Source organism: Schistocerca americana, chromosome X, assembly GCF_021461395.2.
Source record: "Schistocerca americana isolate TAMUIC-IGC-003095 chromosome X, iqSchAmer2.1, whole genome shotgun sequence".
NCBI classification, from domain to species: Eukaryota; Metazoa; Arthropoda; class Insecta; order Orthoptera; family Acrididae; genus Schistocerca; species Schistocerca americana.
Genome location: NC_060130.1, coordinates 102,950,886 through 102,971,765, shown reverse-complemented (window position 1 = coordinate 102,971,765; position 20,880 = coordinate 102,950,886). Strand labels below are relative to the sequence as shown.

Genomic DNA, 20,880 nt, shown 5'->3' with positions numbered 1-20,880 from the left:
AGCGGCAGCAGCAGCAGCAGCAGCAGCAGCAGGTCAAATAAAAACAGCAGCAGGTCAAATAAACAAGATAGTCAAATAAAAAAAAAGGAAGTAAAGAAAAATGACAAAAGATTATAATATTGACAGATAATACTGAGCAGGCAGTGAGCTGAGTAAATTTGTGCAGTCTAGTACTTGAAGAAGTAACAAAGTTATGAATTAAAAGTGATACAACAATAATGAAAATGTGAAGTTGCATGACAAGTATAATAAACAATGAGCAGGAGAAACCATCAAAATAGACATGAAAGGAATGAGGGAGGCAAGAAAACATGGTTTAACAGTAGAGACAGAAGGGTGGCTAGAGAAACTGCCTGAGAAGGTAGGCAAAGTTAGTAATACATAAGAGAAGGAAGTGGAGGTGTAGTAACAGAGTCGTTGATGACAGAGTGGATGGGGAAACAATTAGTGAAGGTTGACATCTGGCGTGTTGAAGCAGGAAAACAATATTAAATGGTTCAAAATGGCTCTAATCACTATGGGACTTAACATCTGAGGTCATCAGTCCCCTAGACTTACAACTACTTAAACCTAACTAACCTAAGGACATCACACACATCTATGCCCGAGGCAGGATTCGAACCTGTGACCGTAGCAGCTGCGTGGTTCCGGACTGAAGCACCTAGAACTGCTCAGCCACAGCGGCCGGCTATTAACTGGTAAGTTCTACTTTTTTTTGTAGAAAAATGGGCTGGGATACGGCAGCAATGCTCTGATCACAGCAGATTTTCTGCCACTAGTGTTCTGAGAATTATCCACATAGAGATTTTTCCTGTGGCCTAGCAATGAAATGAACAATTATGCTGTGATCACCTATACAAAGAAAACTATACATTGTTCACCTGTAAGTGAATCGCATGTATTATTTGCAGAAATATTTTTAGTTTTCTCCAGAAAGGTCAAGAATACCAGCAGGACAATTTTTGCATAATATATCAAGTACATTTCCTCTTCAGGATGTCACCAATGTGAACTGACAAAATGACATTGTGTTTTATTTCTGTCAGCATTGAACAGGATTTAAAGGCTGTCTGCTGTGATTTCAGCCACCAATATGTGTGTGTGTGTGTGTGTGTGTGTGTGTGTGTGTGTGTATGTTTCAATACAGCAATCAATTACCCCTGTACTTTTTGACAGTGATATTAAAAGTTGCGTTTATATTGAGAGAGCAAATATCAGTATCTTTTGACCCACATGGGTGCTGTCAGTTTTAATGTGTCCTTCAAATGTGTGTGAACAACATTTTGGAATTAGATAAAATCACCTTTGGTAACACTGTAATTATTTGCTAAGACCAATTTGTAGATGTTCTCTCACTGCCTACTATTATTTACATTTAAAAATTATTTTTTTTGGCAGGGTTAACATTTTATCTATTATGTGCCATTCTTATATCAGTTTTTGCCAATGTCATCTATAAGGTGTCATAATATCTACATTGTCAAGCCCAAAGCAATTATTTCAGGACAGCAACCTGAAAAAAAACTTTACAAATATTATGAATTTGTTTAATCAATTGTTAAGCATGATAACATTGCACTGTTTTCTGTTATTTAGTTACACATGTTTCTTAACATGTGGTTATCCCTTGATAAAGACACTGCACAACATACCAAGGTTCCAGCGTTCTTCGTGCCTCATCAAACTTGTTATTGAAAAAATAATTTACAGCTATTCTAGCTTCATTTAGGGCAGACTCCAAGTCCATGCTACTGGACCTAGAACAAAAATGAAACATGAGGTGCTGAATTGTAATTTCGTTTCAGTACTATGCTATAACTTATTGCTTATCATTGTATGCTAGAAAATTCAATAACTTTGTTATATATGTCAAAATAACAGTGGCAATACCTAGAGCTACAGTCTGAAGGCAATTTTCATGCAAAATTTGACTATTGCTCAATCTCTTTGTGACTGCTTTAATTTTACAGATGAGTCCAGATAAATAGTTATTTAGTCATACAGTTATAACTCTAAAATAAGGAATCTTTTTTCAATCGAATATTGCCCAGTAACTCAAAAGCCATTTGGTCCTCTATCAACAAATCTTGCTGTAAGATGTTAAGCAATAGCACAAAAATGTATGCCCAGTTACAAAGAGTGTAAAATATATCTAAATAACGAACCAGTTTGTGATAATGAGACTCCACTCTGTTGTGTCAAAAAATAAAGGCTTTAAGAATAAAATTCAGACCAGCTTATACAACTTCTTTGAACAAAGCTATCACAGCTATAGTTTAAAACTTATAAAAGTGTCTTTGACTGAAATTTTCTTTTAATTTTATGACTGGTTTTAAATGATATGATCATCAGAAATGTCTGTCATTCTAAACTATTACTTAAAACATAAAAAAACTTGTAGCCAATATAGGTATCACAAAGAAATGTAAAGGCATAATAAAAGTCTGCTAGAACCCCCAATGCAGGTATCGAGAGTATCCAAGCTATTGTGGCGCATCCACTGAAGGTGCAACTGCACCAGGATGTAACAAAGGGCTGCTAGGGCATGTTGAGTATGAAAAAAACTTCTTTTAGTGTCTTGCTTTTGGACACACAGACACTAATGATAAACTGATGGTCTGCCACTGCAATACCAGGAAGCACTGCTCTCTAATCAAGACCTCAATCACTGTATGAAAGGGTCAACAAGTTATTTACTAGACAATGCCAGGGCTCCATATGTTGATTAGCATTGACGCTTTATCAAATTCCGTATGTATTCTCCTCATGGTCTAGAAGTTGGCAAGGATGTTTGCTATTCAGGAGCAGCCAGAGTTCATTGTTACAGTTAATAGGCCTTAACAACACATTCCAGAAATTTTAATTACTTTCCACATGGGAAGATCAAGGAGCTACCTGTTACATCATTCCATTCATAGTCCAATAATAGTGCAGAATGGACAATGCATTTTTCAAGTACCTCATGATCACAGCACAACGCCAGTCAACAGCAGCATCCCTGTAGAGCTCTTACATAACACCATATGACCTACACCTTCCACATCCAGAGGACCACCATCAGGCTGCTGCCTAAATACCTTTTTCTTTCTCTGGAAAGATGATGCTTCCATTTCAGCCAACATACAACTCTATCTGATGTTCATTTATATCAATGAGATGCACATAAGATATCTTTTAGCAGTCAAAATTGCAATAAAGTGGCTATGAATTGTCGTATGGGTACCAAACGTTATAGGAATGATGTCAGACTGTGCACTGCAGGACTTGCATTTTTAGTGGTGTTAATATCATGACTTTCCATTAGGCGCTGGTATCAGTATGGCGACATAGGTTTGAAACACGGGCAGCAGTGTGAATTACAGTCACAGTCAGTCAACATAAGTCTGGGCAACGTGCGCAGGGCTTCATACTTGTAAAGCTGTTTTATCGAAACAACAGCAATACTGCCATCGCTCTTTGCAAGGATTGACACATTAAAGGAATACAGAGAGAATTTCTTTCTGCACCGGGTTTGAAGAACGTGACTCAGATGTTCAAATTAACAGGTGATTTGGGAATTCTCCTTGGAGAGACTGACAGCCAATTGCACCATAAATTGTTGAAGTTAATGTTGGCATGACTGAGAATGCCGGATGCAATGTGTGACCCTCAAGCAGTGGATGAGTTGTGTCACAACAGCTGAAAATTCCATGGTTCATCATTCAAAAAGTCCCATGAACAATCGTGAAATAGTATCTCTGGTGCAGGTCCAGGTTGTCATGGACGCAGATGGTTCTTACACTGAGCAACTTTTGTAACCTGGAATGTAAGGATGGTGTGCAGTTAACAAGTATTACCCTCTCACGTGGAAACTAAAATACGTTCCTTTAAATGATTTAGTCATTACTTCTCTTCTGAACTTCCTTACAAATGTTCCCACAAATTTTCATTTTCCTATGATCACTCATTTTTCATGGGGTTCCTCTCAAGTAATGAAAGTTTAATTATAACCACCCTGACATAATGCATGGCATGTCTTTATCAGCATACATTATTTCTTGTTTTAATCTTTATTAAATATGTATATGGCTTACATTTACTTAATATACCATATACTTCAAAAAGTATGGAAGGAAGGAGACATCAAAGTTTAACATACCCCTGATTACAGGATCACTAGAGACAGAGTACAAACTTGGATTAGAGATGGATCGAGAATGAATTGCGAGAAAATAAAACACCTACAGCCTACTCATGTTTTCATTTTATTTTATTTTGTTTTGCTTTCTTGGAACCAGTTGCGGTGCTTCAATGCGCCATCTTCAGATTGTAATTGATGCAGAATGGGTTGATACGATCCCTATATGTATTGCATCAGTTGCCAGCATAACTGGATATGCAGATAATCTGAAAAATTGTGTCAGCACTTTAACCATTGACAGGAATTGAGGGAGTGCTGACACGTAAGTTTTCAGATTATCTGCACATCCACTTTAAAAAAAAAAAAAAAAAAATATATATATATATATATATATAAAAAACCGTTCCGCATCAATTACAACCTGAAGATGGCGCATTGAAGTGCCAAAACTGGTTCCAACAAAATAAAATAAAATCATAAGCACAGCTGTAGGTGCTTTATTTTCTCACAATAGTAAACAGCCATCATCCCAAAGACCTCCTGCCAAAAGGATGGACATACAGACACAAAAATGAATTGATCATGTCTTTTTTAAAGGAAACATCCCACCATTAGCTGTAGGTGATTTAGGGAAACCACGTGCAACTTAAATCTGATGGCAAGTCAGGGATTTGAAATGCCCTCCTCTCAAATTTGAGTCCAATGCACCACTTTCATTTTGGAGATTCAGATGGAATATTGGGGTTTAAATTGTGTAAGACACCAGTTCTGTTGTGTGTATGCTCGTAAATGGTTTCCTCAATTGAACATTAGAAAATGCCAAAGGAAAAGATAGGAATTCCCAAAACAAAAGGTTTCCAAGTTTTTCAGTTCATAAAGTATGAATCGGTACTTAAATTTCAGTTATTGAGTTTGATTGTGATCACCTGAGTGATGATATCACTTTGAAAGCAATCACTTAGGGACTGATGACCTTAGCAGTTCAGTCCCATAAGATTTCACACACATTTGAACACAAAGCAATCACTGCCTTTGTAAAACAAAGAGTATGGGGGTAACCAAGAGTGTCTGAACTGAACATTGAACATGTATGTGTCTTTTGTATATACTAATAATATATCTGTTTGAACAGGTAACTGTCAATTAACAGTGTCAACGATTTATCGGTACTAAGTTTCAAGGAAATGCTAGTGATGTTGGTATCATTTAGAGTTGCTCCAAAGCCCACAGTCCTGGACTTGCACAAGTATAAAAACAAAATGTTGGTGCACAGAGGAAATTTCGTCATATTCAGTGATGAATCAGTGTTTTATAAAGATGGAAGATGAAAGATCTGAGGTCATAAAATCTACAACAGAATACTGTGTGCAATAGTGACTCTTCAAAATTCATTGTTTTCTATGCCCTATATGAAGGATAAACTTATGGTCTGTTGAAGTATCTGATCAGACTTGTTTATGCTGATATGCTACAGCTAAGGCTATTGCTGTTTTCTCAATTGTAAGATTGATCAGAGAATTAAATTTGGCAATAAGGCAGAATACTTTCACACCAGCAGAACACTGCACAATGCCCACAACTGGATTGGTCTCTGGAGAATGAATGACAGGGTTGGTTTGTCATGACTTCCACATTCACCCAATCTGATACCATGTTGTTTCTTTCTTTTACTGTTTGTTGAAGGTATTTGACTACTACCACCAGATGACATATTTAACTTGAGAAACTGAATGGAAGCATCTGTTTTATCAACTGCTCTAGACATACTGTTCTAGACATTCTGCTCAAGGTAAGGGAAAAAAACTCTCCCACAAACTGGATGTGCGCCATTTTTGAATGATAGTTACATTGCACACTTTTGGGATAACATAGAAAAGCTTTAAAACCCTAGTTCCCTTTTTGAAAGAGAGTGTAGTTTGCAAATGTTCATCTCTGCTTTATGCAAGTTTTGTGATCTATGAACGGAAGTAGGCAAGAAAAACTTCTGTTACTAAATTATTTTATTGCCAAGTTATTTTTTCTGTCTATAATTTTTATGTTTGAATTCATGGAATAACAGTTTGAATGCACCATTGACTGAACTTCACAATTACACGTGACATGACTCTGCTTTGTATTAACGAGCATATTTTACAATGCCCTTTTTCAGATCCCAATAATCTATCTAGTAATGCCTCTGATATCATTAACATGTTTATAGTGAAATCTGCTAGAGAAAAGAAATGCTTGTCTTTTAAAACCACACTCATATTACATTTCTGAGTTACAAGGGAAACAGTAGACACCTAAATACACACAACACATTGATGCCACATCATCTTTTTAGTTTTTATTTAATGTTTCATTGGCTGATATCTCAAAGGAGTCAACATATCCTCCATCCTACTTGTTGCTGGTACATAGCAAGCAGTTAAACTATTTGTAGCACTAAAAAGAATTTTATGCTTACTACAGGATCCACATATGTAACAATATTATTAACTTTACTTTTCAATGGCGAATCAACATTAAGATAGTTGAAGTTGCGTGCCTGGTTTACAATAAACTGAGACACTCCTATTATGTAGTTAAAAACAGTTCATTTTACCACCACACTTGGAATCATGCAGACTGAGTTGCAGCACTGGCAATTTGATCGAGTCTCTAGACTGGGTAATTATTACTTGGATTGGGAGGTACAATTACAATTAACAAAGCTCCCAAGCTAATTGCTAGCCCCAAGAATCAGCTTCTTGTTTCAACAACACGATAACTGTTGTTATTTCGTATAATTTTGCTCAAATAAAAATAAATGCTTACCTTGATGCATTTGATTTCTCAAATGTAGGCAGTATGGAATATATCTTGTGTATTGTTGTGTCCAGTGCCATTTCCATTTTTCTCTGAGACAGCTGCAGACCTAATTAACTAACAGTCTCAACACTTATGATCTCTACAATTCCTAAACAGCTCAGTTTAAACAAGATATCAAAACAAAATAGTATATAATATAAGTAAGATGTATGTAGCAGTGCTTCACTTCTGAATTTTGGAAAATTTTAAGTGTTCTGGACTGCAGTATTGTCGATACTGATTACCATCACATTTAAAGCTGATGTAGTGATGTTGCTTGATGTTCTAATATCACCAAAAACACAGCCTGTATCAATACTGCAACATCTGCTAACAGATTCGTTAATGTGATGTAAAATAAAATATGTAGCAGTGTTACTGGAACAACTGAACAGCAAACTAATATTGTAAAAACCAGTAAATTAATCCATGATCACCGAAGATCAATTAGCCACATTATAAATACAACACACACTAAGTTGAGGTAAATTTCCCTGACTGAATGCAGATAACTACAAACCACAATATGGAATCAATAACAGAAAAATCGCTAAACATGCGCTAAAAGAGCTCGGAAAAAAATGGCACAGCATTGGTAAAAATATCAATGGGAGTATTAAGATTAGATTAGATTAGATTATTTTATCCTAAGGTATGTACACGAATCTAATACGTTCATGTGCAGTTTGGCTTGGTGATAACAACTGAGATAAGATTATGTAACAACTTTTAAAGTTAACTAGGTTATTCCACTCTAAAACTGATAGCAGACCAATATATGTTATTCACCTGGTTTGTACATTACAGTTCATTAACAAGCACTGAAATGCACAAGAAGTTTCTGCTTGCACAGAAACATAATTACAAAATTATTTTGTATTTCTAGATTCACAGCTTTTGACAATCAAAATAGGCAGTATCTTGTTTGAATCCACTTACAAATCAATTTTGCAGTATTATATATTCTCTTTCTCCATCACACATCCATAATGGTGAAATTCTTTTGCAGCATTTGCAGACATTCCAATAGTTAGTTGGCTACATTCCACTCAGAGAGGCAATGCTGTCAAATTATGTAGTTTCTGAAGTATCTTTGTAAACAGTAACACAATATTTTATACTTAATATTAGAAGTATGTACTTTATTAAAACAGATCTAGGTGACCTAAAAATATACGATTTGACCAAAAGTGTCCAGACATCCCATCGAATATGTACATGTCGTGATGCATATCTTGGGTATATGACTACAAAGGTTATACACTATCATTGTACATCTATTTCATATCAGACTATGACAATGTAGAGAACTGAATATGTTTCAATGGGACATTGCTGTAGGGATGTATAAGTTTGTAGATTCTGACAGAATTTTCACATTTGCTGACAATGCTCCTGTAGTACTTTCTGGATGTTTCTTCTTCAAATCTAATAATTGCTCTGGTAGTCACAAGAAATTTCCTCACAAGGATACCAAGACTAGAGCATACTGTTAGAATCTTTGAACATGTATCATTGTCAAGTACGTGGTCCAGTCACATTAATTGAACCACCACCTATGTTCGATGTCAATGTGCAATAACCACTCACAGTTGGCAAGTGGCAGCACTACCACTGGACGGTACAAGAAGTTTGTGGAGGGAGGAGGTGGGGGGGGGGGGGGGGAGGGGGAAGAAGTAATGTGGAAAACAGTGCAGTCATTGTCATAATGTGGAAATAAAGCAATTTATCTGATGCTCAAAAGGTTATGATCACTGGCTTTTGGGCCACTGCAAAGTTTGCAAACTGTGCTGCTGAAGTTAAAGTATATCATGCATAGCAAAATGGTGCTACACGGGTCATAGGGTTGAATCACAGTTGCAGAGATGTGTATGGGTGAGTATACATGCAACTGTAGAACAACGTATTGCTCAGATGAACAAGGTGCTGCCAACAGTGGCTCCTCACCAACCGTTCAGCAAACATTGGTGCGTATGGGCCTCCACAGCAGGCACCTAGTTCATACACCGATGCTCACTGCCATTCAGTGGCGATGACGGATGAAAACTGCAAGCCGGTACTGAAACTGGTCATCGAAGTCATGACAGGTGGCCTTTTCGGATGGCGAATGGTCATTGGAGTGTACGACGTACAACATCTGAAAGCAAACACACTGCAACAATTGCTGGAAAAGTTGAGGCCAGAGGAGGGGGCATAATTGCCTGGAAAATGTTTTCATGACACTCCCTGGGCACTCACCATTCTGGAAGGCACACTGGATCAATAAGAGTACGTGTCTATCCTCGGGGACCGTGTCCACCCCCACATGCAGTTTGTTTTTCTTCGGCACAGTGGCACCTACCAGCAGGACAATGCAGCGTGTCACACAGCTCGCACTTCGTGTGCACGGTTCACAGAACACCAGTATAAGTTTACCATACTCCCTCGGTCATCGGACTCACTGTTCGCACCGTGGATCCTCAACTGAGAAACCTAGTGCAGCTGGCCACAGCAATGGAGTCAGCACGGCTCCACATTTCTGTCGGTACCTTCGAGGACCTCACTGACTCTCTTCCTGCATGTCTTGCAGCAGTACAGACTGCAAAATGTGGTTAGTCAGGCTTTTGATAGGTGATCACATTAATGTGGCTGGACACTGTATTTCAAATGACAGCTGCCTCAGGTCAGTTACTGAAGTCAGTGGTGGAACAATCTCTTCAGATAGCACTATACTTTCATGGTTGTCAAGCTGCCCAGCTGCATCACAAGAAAGAATTGTAAAATCACTTAAAATGGTGCAAAGTAATCATATTATTGGACTGTGATGCAGTAGAAGTAGTGAGTTATAATATGGGATTTAACATTAAGACGGACATGTTCAGACTTTGAACAAGCCTGGCTACTGATATTTCCTTTTTTTAATAGTTTGGTTACTGAGTCTGCCATTTTATGTGTAAGCATGATAATATTTCTATTCATAAAGCAAGGAGAATTACATAATTGTTTGTAGGAAATTGGATTAGATTTGCTGGAATAACTTGTTCAAAGACTTTTTGTAGCAAAAGGACATAAGCTTATATATTATTGATTATAAAGGTGGGTCTTTAAGAGGAACAGTAATAGGTGGCATCAACCTACTGATACTGTTTGTTGGTTTCATCCCGCAACGTAATGACAACGTGATGTGTGACAACATATGAGTGAAAGCAGAAAGGGAACAATAACAGCAACAATATTTATTTTGTCTGTATTATTTACTGGAATGTATGTTGTGGTGTCAGTCTGAGTGTAGTCCATCCCAATGTCTACGTTAGGTTAGGAGGGGACAGCCTGGCTCTGAGTTGCAAAGCCAACAAATGTGAACACAGAATCTTAATGTGGTGACATACTGATCCGTAGTGTGGCCCAAGGTCTATGTTAGGATGAACACTGCCAGTTAAGTTGTGAGTTGGTGAAGCAGTATTGAATGCTTCAGTTAATCCAAAAGGTGTGTGCAGAACTATGTCCAAATAGTGTACTTAAACATCACACAACACAATTCGTGCACTGTCTGTCACACACAAATGGTTTATGACATTCAAAATATTTTTCACTTAATGGCAAGTTCAGTGCAGATCGGTGTGAATGCAGCTACTTGGAGGAAAAAACAATGACTTGTCTAGTAACAATGGCACACAAAAAGATTGAAAACACTGGCACGAGTTCTGCATAATTTTTTCTACATTGTAGTGCTAATTACACGTTTTGCTGGATTAGTATCTTTAGTACTTTATCGGTGAGATACCAGAGTCAGAACTGAATCCTAGATTATCATTAGAATTTTATCCAGCTAGCTTTTCTGATGTTCATCTGCCTTGTGTGAGAGATGTGTTATATGGCAGATGCTGCCTGTATTGTGAGAAAAAAGCATTGCAAATTAAAATAAAGGGATGTTGAAGTTTATTGCTTCCAAAGCAATGAGTTATTTAAAACATGTATTTAATGGTACAACCTATACAGCTTGTGTCTACATTATTTGCATGCACTTCAAGCAACACTGTATGAGGAAAAAGAGTCACACTGTGCATCACATTCCACATTAAACTACAGGATGCATAATTACTGGCTGAAAAAGATGGTTTGAAGGCCAGAAGAAGAGCAGAGCCCGACAATCACAGTATAAGCAAGTCTAATAAAGCATTTCTGTGTTCATAAAACTACAGTGGATTGATAACTGCTTGTTAACACTATGGTGTCAAAACAGACAGACTAAAAACACTATTTGCATACAATAATTATTCCACCTATATATGAAGACACAATGTGAATTAACTACTTTTGTAGGAACATATCCTCTCTCTCTCTCTCTCTCTCTCAGGACAGGACATCGTTTTTTCATAATATATACAACACTTCAAACTTAGCATGAATTTAATGCATTTTACAATAAATTTGGTCTTCTGTATATAAAATATTGCTTCTTTATAACCAATGCATTTTCTTAACCTGCAAAGTAATTGGGTCTCTGATGTAATGTCAAATGAAAAAAAAAAGAAAAATGTTTTAAATAACTCATTGCTTTGGAAGCAATAAACTTCAACAACCCTTTATTTTAATTTGCAATGCTTTTTCTCACAATACAGGCAGCATCCGCTATATAACACATCTCTCACACAAGGTAGATGAACATCAGAAAAGTAGTATAGCACTTTCTGCTAGCTACTTTAAACTAGATGACCACTTAACTCCCACCGACTGTCTCGGTTGCTGTTTGTGAGAAGTCTAGCATTCTCCTGTTATGTACTTTTCCTACCACCTGTTATTCCTACATATGTTCAAAATACCAATTTGAACACACAGTATCTCTTCAGTCATAGTCCATGTTTATCAAAAGTTAAGTTGTACATCCGTTTCTCATTAGAGTCCTCTTTTTGAAATGCTACAATCTTTTTTATGTTCCCACCCATTATCTAATCATAGTTTTCAAATCAAAAGTGAAATGTGTTGTTCATTCTCTCTGAAGGGCATTGTTTAAAGATGAGAGCTCAGTTAAAACATTCACATTAGTATTACTGAGTGGAGCTGACTTCTCCATTATCCTGTTTAACCACAAATGTCATCTGCACACCAATAAACCACAAAATTCACTATCTTGTAAAATATTCTATGTTACTATACTACCAGTTAAACTCAACTACAAGGAACAGTTACCCACAAACGCGGCTAGTGGCTCCGCCCCCACATCAACTGGTAATGGTCAAAAAAGGTTCGCACACATTATATACATTTTTCAGAAATGTTCAAAAACAAAATGTAAACAAAGAACTAAAGCTTGCTACCACATTTATTTACATGTGTGTGTACAGCTGCTTACAACATTAAGCTATTGGGAAATGAAGGCTTTCAAGTTATCTTTTAGAGCAGGCTTCCTGTCACTTTGAATGTTTTCACTTAAATCTGTTGAGAATTATAGAAATTAAAACCACTATTCTAGCAAATTAGTAAGCATTTACATGTATAAAGTACTGAAGACTGCGAACACCCAAGTTCTATGGATGCATCTCGGTAACACAATAGAAATGGCTTCAACTTTTTGAGTAGGGTGTTTTTATAGCAGTAAGTTTGAATTTTTAATCCATACCTTTCTGTATCTTTGGAAATTACACAGCAGAACTACTATTTGTGTACTCCTTAAAGACACCTGATGTGGTGGCTGATGGGGGCTAGCTCAACTGATACAAACCAAAGGTACTCATTCGGCACTGACAGCTTTCCCCTCACTGTCAACCTAGCCTGACTGGTTAGCAGTGAGAGCTGAGTTGAGTATATTGTCTGCTTTTGTACACTGAAGTGAATATGACACATGGAAATAAAGACACATGGAAATAAAGACAAATAAAAAATGAGGCACCATGAAGACAACACAGAATGGTGACAATAATGCTAGTGTACACTGCATTGTACACTGGGCTAAGGCTGGTAGTGACCTGAAACAAGTGAACCATCAATTTATAAAAATGTAGGTAAGTCACCTCCTTCCTGTGTTTTCAAAAATTGTTGAAAAGGTAGCTTACAACAGAACACTAAACCACTTTTCTAAACACAACCTTTTAACAACCACTGAGTTCGGCTTCCTTCAAGGATGCTCTATGGACAGAGCAATGTAACTTCACAAACTCAGCAATGGTAGAAAAAAATTAGCCTGTTGGCATTTAATATGATCTTGCTAAAATTCTCATAACATTTTACTAGGAAAACTATAACATTATGGTGCTAAATGCTTTCCTCTTGTGTGGATGGAGTCATGTCCACAGAAAACAAAGGTTCATAGGTAAACCTGACAACTGGATAAAAATTAATTTTGCAGTGAGAGAAAACAAATACTGATAGAGGAAATAGAAAAGATACAAAGATGTGCAGTGTGTTTCATTACAGGTTCATTTTGTAATGGTGAAAGCATCATGCTAACTCCAGTGGCAAATGCTGTAAGACAAGTGTTCTGTACGATGTTGTGGTTTATTGTTTAAGTTCCGAAAGCGAACATCCCTGGAAATGTCAACCAACGTATTGCTCCCTCATATGTGTATCTCATGAGTATTTGAGGACTTTTTCAAAGAAGTGTGATGTTTGGTAACTGCACATATTGAAAAAGTGCACAAAAACATCCATACCAAACACAGCCAGAAGAATGGTGCAATAGGCTTATAACAGGTTCACTTCAAATAACTTGACTCACAGTCTTTTTTAGAGAGAAAGGGAGGGAGGGAGGGAGGGAGGGAGGGAATTGTACAAATCCAGAAAAAATAAAAATACCTTACATGTCCCAAAAGTAGATAATAGATGGGTGGTATTCCTAGGGATACAGAGGGATAAATCGAGTTAGCACTAGATGGATGCATTAATCAAAAGCTTTGTTCTGCATATTTAGTGTTTAAAAATCACTCTCGTTGGGCTGACCTACAGATGGTATTACTAGTATACGTTCCCTTAAATCTGTTCTATGGCACAGTTTTCTGGGGAAATGTAGTTAAGATTAAAAGTTTTTTTTTTAATCCTATAGAAGGATGCAGTAAGCCTAGTTACCCAAAATCAGCTTCTATTCCTTTTTAAAAAAAAAAAGAAAACATCGCAAAGCCAAGAAAATGAGTGCCAAACATCAAGGCTTCTGAAAAGAGCTCTGCTTGAAGTTTATGAACTGGAAATACTCTCAAGTCATGCTATTGTATATAGATGATTTATTTTAATTTCATTACTTCTGAATTGATCAGACAAATATGTGTCAAAACATTCAAAATGTGTACGTATTCTGTATTTGTACGAGTGGCTTTGTAGCTCTGTGTGTAAGTGTGAAACTATTACAAAATTATTTTTCTGTTCTCTCTCAAATTTCATTGGTGGGAATAGTCAGTTTAGTTTTACTATGGTTCACATGACACATTAAACTGTAGGTTCCCCCAAACTGACTAAATGTGCTGGTTCACTGGATGAAGGTTTTAGTAAGGCATTGAAGTTCTAACCACACAGGAACTGTGATATTTAAACCAATATTTGGCTATACTGTGTAAAGCATCCGGTCATCCACTAAGAGAGTCTTCCTTGTGCAAAGCTAGTTGAATCCACAGAAACTTTCTTCTCATTGTTTGTTTCACTTTCTGTCTCCATCTGTTAAAATGTTTTGTCTTTAAGGTCTTTCCTCATTACTTGAGATGAGTTTTATGAGACTCATGGTTATGTTATGGTAATAGTTTATTTGCATGCCAATCCAGTTACTGTACAGGTTGTATCGTTATCATCAAGTTCATATCTATATTAACCTTTCATGTCACTGACTAATTTTTTATCCAAAGTATCACTTAATTTTCCAGTCAACAGTTTGCTTTGATTAAAAACTGTGTCTCGGGTCCTCTCAACATGCATACTGTGAAACATACTTAATTGATTTTATACTTATTAGTCAGTTAAGTCTTGACTCATGTTTTTAGACACATGTAAGAAAGGAAGTAATGTTATGCAATTTTAAAAATAAATAAACCTTTTTTAATGTTCTGTGTCATCACAAGCAGTTGAAAAGTCAGAGTAATGCTAATATAAATAATTTTTAGCCTGAAGGCCAGAAAATTATGTTTCAAAACGAAAAAAAAGAGAGTTAACAATTTGAATGTCTGGTATTGACATGTGCATTCAGTAGTTTATTTTTTCTACGCACTATAAATCCTCAGACTCAGTGGATCACAACTGTGCAGGGAACACTGAGTACATACTTATATGAAGGCAGAGGACTTTAACACAGGTTACTACAGATCTCAGAGTCTTAGTCAAATTATATTTTTAAATTAAAATGCTACTGGCAATTTTTTCCAAAATACTTCAACACTTTCACTTTATTCAGAAGCAAAATGCGCACGCACACAGATATATATTGTATATAAACAAAAGTACAACAAAACTTTGATTTATGTCTATAAAAATTAAATTTATTGTAAGGACGGACTACTATTTGTATGATTCAAGGAGCACAATAACGAAAAAAATTTAATGAGCGAAAATATATCTATTAAAGAAATTATATATGTAGTACCAGTAAATACTTACATAGGTGGAGTTTCATAGGCATCTTGGAACTGAAACATAAAATTATTTTCTCCTCTTACACAAATACTGAAGTACTTTAAAATTATACAAAAACATTCAAAAATCATGAGCGAAGTATATAACTGTTTAAGATAACTGAACAAGGGGCAAGAGATACACACACATTGCAAGTTATATACTTTTCCCTTAGGTCCATAACAAATACCTGTATTTTAAAATGTAAACTTTCTATCCAATTGTTTTTCAGGATGATTGCTCTGGTAAATTGTTTTCTGATCAAGGTTCCCAGTGGAATTTAGTACTTGGGATGTCAAGCATGATATCTTACTTGAAATACTGTATTTCATGTGTGGTGTAAATCATACATGCCCAAAAGACCCATCTAAAAAACATTCCGTTGCTGCAAATTATGCACTGCGTGTGTTTCATACCATGCAACTTGAAAGAAAAAAGATTTACTTAGGCATATATGGGCATTAATTTTATTTCTGTTTTAACATGACACACATTTCAACACAGAATATCACATGCCAAACTGGCCATAAATAAAATGAATTTGTAGTTATGGCTAGAAAAAATATGAAGGCAACAAAGAAAATATTGTATGGACACTTATTTACAGTATATTACTCAATAGAGCAGAAACGTGGCACAGTGGTGGGGGAGTCTATGACAATTATCAACCATGGGAAATGATTTTATGAAGGGAAGTTTTTAAATATCTATGCTTAAACAGAAGATTAATGAAATTCTACTGGAGTAGATAACACCTCTAAATTTGTTGAGACAGTGCTGTGCTAAAACAGAAGATTACTGAAATTCTACTGGAGTAGATAACACCTCTAAATTTGTTGACACAGTGCTGTGGTTCTATAACTGATGTACTTTGGCACATCTTGCAGTGCACGGAACTGTGCCCGACAGACTCAAATATGCTGTTGTGAATCCCCTCTTCAAGGGCTTCAAGGGGGAGGGGGGGGGGGGGGGAGAACAGACGCTACACACTACAGGCCAGTTCATCTCCTGACTTTTTTTCCAAAGAAAGTAGAAAAGCTTGAGCACACCAGAATTTTGGAACATCCTGATAGATTTAATATTCTCAGAACAAGACAGTTTGGTTTCCAAAAGTGTCAGTCAACTGGACAAGCAATCAATACTTTTACAAATAAAGCTCTAGAGTCTCTAAATGACAAAATGGTGAGAACATGATTATTCTGTGGTTTGTCAAAAGCCTATGAAACACTGTAAAATATCAAATATTATCACAGAAAGTTAACCTTTTAGGGATAAATGATATATCAAATAAGTGGTTACAGTCATGCCTCAAAGATAGGAAGCAGAAACTAGTATTAGACAGTCTAGACGATTTTTGTGGTGGTCTGATTTCATCAGAAGGGAGAAGCATCAAATGTGGAGTGGCACAAGAATCCATTCTTAGAACCTTTGCTGTCTCTGATATTTATAAATGACTTGCCACAATGTACAAAGCTACAGTGCCACTTTACTATTTTAACTAACTATATTCCATTCACAGCAACCACCAAAACTAAGGAGGAACTAACTGTTAAGTATGCCACACAGGCAATAGAAGAGTTGAAACGATGAAGTTCCTGGGTTGACTGCAGAGTAAACTGGTTCAATCATATAATAAACCTTGACAAGAGACTCAGCTCATTGATTTTTGCCATACTTATTACCTCTGAGTGTGGAGACTTAAACACTATGAAAGCAGCATACTCTGGATACTTCCATTCTCTAATGTCATATGGAATTATATTTTGGGGAAATCAGTCACTGGCAAAGAAAATATTCTTGGTCCAAAAACATATTCTAAGAACAATGAGTGGTGTAGTCTGTAGATGTAGAAACCTATTCCGAACAGCAAAAATTCTTACTACTACTTCTCAATTTACAGTTTCACTTATGTGTTTCATCAGTAAAAATAACGGGTTGTATAAAAGAAATGGTGAATATCATGACTGCAAAACAAGGATAAGACACAATGATTGTAAATGTCTGACAATGATGGAGAAGGATGTGCAGTACACTGGCATAATTTTATAATGCTCTCCATCCACATATGAAATATATGTCTGATAACAAATCCACATTTAGGGATCCTCTCACCCTGGAATGGTCACTTTACAGCTTGGATACATTTCCTAGTCACAGTGTAAAAACATCTGGAAACTATAAATATACATGCATGACATAATATAAATTAAGATTGAACAATTATGTAGACACCGATATTCTTTTTTGTTAAAAAAAAACCTTGCAGTGTGTAATTTATGTGTAATACAAATGTGATCTAGTATTACTGTCATCTTCTTTGTACCATTACTATCTTTGTGTTGATTGTTTAGAAAGATTGCATAAATTTTCATAATATAAGAAAATATACGAATTGACACACACTATGTCCTTGTGAGCTTATGACAAACAGATTGAAAGAGTAAGAAACAAATAAAAAAATAATAAATAAAAGAAATAAAAAAGATAATAGTATTAGAAAAAAGATACCCTTGAATCAACAGAGAAGTGTAGGTTGAAATGGCCACATGGAAAAAATTGGCAAAGATTGATGGCCATGGAAAATATGGTTTGTTTGTTTGTTTGTTTTGTTATAGGGCGCAAAAACAATTGCGTTCATATGTGCCCGAGTCCACACTATAGAACACAAAGACAGAGGGGATTTAAAAAAACTACTATACATCAATCCCAACTGACATAAGAGAAGACAGCTAAAAACAGTGACATGGAGAAAGGGCTACAAAAGACACCATACAGAAACGGAGGTCCAAAACTAAATGGCCTATGCCATATTGCTTTGACAGACAAAAAGTAAAATGCGGTTGACAGCCCCCACGTAATTTGCTAAAACGGCCAATAACTCATACAGTAAACCCAAGTGAGAATGTAAACAGTTAAAAAATTGACATTCTGTCAGAAGTGATGGGCAGTAAAAACTTGGGAGCAATGTGTACGAAGTGGTGGAGGAAGCACCACTTATCAAATGACGATGGCTAAAAAGGCAGTATCCAATACGCAATCTAGTTAAAATGACCTCCACCCGGCAGGAGGGCCGAGAGGAGGTCATTCACGCCACTGGGAGACGCTTAATAATCCGGAACATATTCCCATGAAGGGAGAACCAATAGCAATGCCAAAGGGACACCACCTCCCGACAGACAGCAACACAGAGATTATCGGAGAGAATATAGGAACTAGCGGGTTGAGGTACAAGGCCTGCAGCCTTGGCAGCAGCATCAGCAGCATCGTTTCCTGGCAGACCCACATGACCAGGAACCAACATAAACATCACAGTGGCTCCACCAAGAGTGAGCAATTGACAGTTTTCCTGGACCCGTTGCACTAAGGGATGGGCGGTGTACAGTTCACATAGACTTTGAAGGGCCCTGAGAGAGTCTCAGCAGAGGACACAACTGAAGAGTCTGTGTTGCCAGATATACTCTGCAGCCTGATACAGGGTGGAGAGCTCGGCTGTAAATACTGAGCAGTGGGCCAGAAACCGATATCTAAAGACATGGGTGACTACGACACGAAGGCACACCTGTCACCACAGTCGGTCCGAGAGCCATCAGTGTACACAAACATACTATCGCGAAGTTCTACGTGAAGGTTGTGAAACTGAAGGCGATAGAGCAAGGCTGGAGTAGTGTCCTTAGGAAGCAAATGAAGGCCAAGGTTAACACGGGCTGCTTCATGAAGCCAAGGCGGTGAATGGTTCACACCCACCGGGAAAGTTGCAGGTAGTACGAAGTTGAGCCGCCGAAGCAAGTGCCGAAATTGGACTCCAGGAGGTAACAGAGAAGAGGAATGCACCCAATACTAGTGATCAAAGGAATCATTGAAGAAGGAGGCATAGGATCGGTGGCCACACACGGCAGACAAACGCCATGCATACCTGCTGAGGAGAAAGTAACGGTAGTAGTTCAGCAACTTCAGCATCGGGCTAGTGTAGAAGGCACCAGTGGCCAAACTGATGCCACGATGGTGGATAGTGTTGAGATGGTGTGTAAGAGGGACAGACATTAAGATGCATAAACAAAGCACCCATAGTCTAGTTTCGAATGGACAAGGGACCGATACAAACAGAGGATGGTGGTTCAATGTGCACACCAGGAAGTACCATTGAGGACACATAGGACACTGAGGGACTGCATACAGTGGGATGCCGGGTAAGACACATGAGAGGACCAAGAGCATTTCCTATCGAGCATGAGCCCCAGGAATTTCGTAGTTTCAACAAATGGAAGAGCAACGAGCCCAAGATGTAAAGATGGTGGAAGAAACCAACTGCACCGTCAGAAATTCATACAGACTGTTTTGTCAGTGGAAAAATGAAAGCCACTGTCAATGCTCCAGAAGTAAAGACGATCAAGACATCGCTGAAGATGGTTGGTGGTGCACACAGAGGCTGGACGGGTGACGGTATAATGTGGTGACACTGTCGAAGAGGATCTTCGAGTCGGCAAAGGAGAAGACCATTTGCCTTGGTTGGACTTCTTCGAGCCTATCCAGTTAGCAGAGGAAGACTTAGGTGTTGGTTGGCTGGAGGGACGTAGGAAATTTTCATGGGAGTATTCCTTCTGTCCTTTTCAGCATGTTGGTTTTGCAGCTGGTGACTTTGCGCCTTGAAGCGATAGTTTGATGATTTGTTCCACAGCTGGATGAAGGGACGATGATGTTACCATGACACTGGCCGGCTTCACAACATCAGAGCTGAATTTGAGGTCGCATGTCCGCTTGGCCATGTCCTTCATGAAACGAGATGTAGCAAGAACAGAACTTTAGGTGCCAGATGGTAGAACACATGGCTTATGACTAGCAAATAACTTGCAAGTGACTGGGTAAGGCACTTTTTCATTTACCCAGATCTTCTGTACAGCCCACTCATCAAGACACGGGACAGTCCCGACAGGAGGCAGTGTGGCCGCCATTGCAGTTGATACAGCAGGGAGACGGAGGCGGACAATCATTCTCATGCACATCCCTACCACAGGTTACACATTTGGATGGGTGTCGACAAGACATTCTAGTGTGGTTGAAATGATGACACTGGTAGCAGAACACTGGGTTTGGAATGTATGGTTGGACTGTGATAATTTCATAGCCTGCTTTGACCTTGGACGGAAGCACCACTCTATCAAAGGTGGGCACTCAGGAAGAATCTAGCTTTTCATCACCTGATGGATGGCAATGACACCCTGATCGGAGAGGTAAGATTGGATTTCTGCCTCAATCAGACTGTCGAGCAGCCTAGTGTAAATAACACCAAGGGAAGAATTCAGAGTTCTACGGGCCTCAACATGAACAGGATAGCTGTGGAGAAGTGAGGCGGCAAGCAGTTGCTG

At 37.7% G+C, this 20,880-nt stretch overlaps 1 protein-coding gene across 3 annotated transcripts in view; it reads right to left on the bottom strand.

The window, feature by feature from the left end:
• Positions 1-20,880, bottom strand: part of LOC124555624 (tetratricopeptide repeat protein 39B-like) — a 296,161-nt gene that overhangs the window by 96,758 nt on the left and 178,523 nt on the right. For all 3 annotated transcript variants that reach the window (XM_047129594.1, XM_047129593.1, XM_047129595.1), the window contains exons 3-4: positions 15,503-15,531; positions 1,653-1,757 (exon numbers count right to left, since the gene is read on the bottom strand). In XM_047129594.1, the coding sequence (XP_046985550.1) occupies positions 1,653-1,757; positions 15,503-15,531 (134 nt within the window). The remainder of the gene's footprint in view (positions 1-1,652; positions 1,758-15,502; positions 15,532-20,880) is intronic.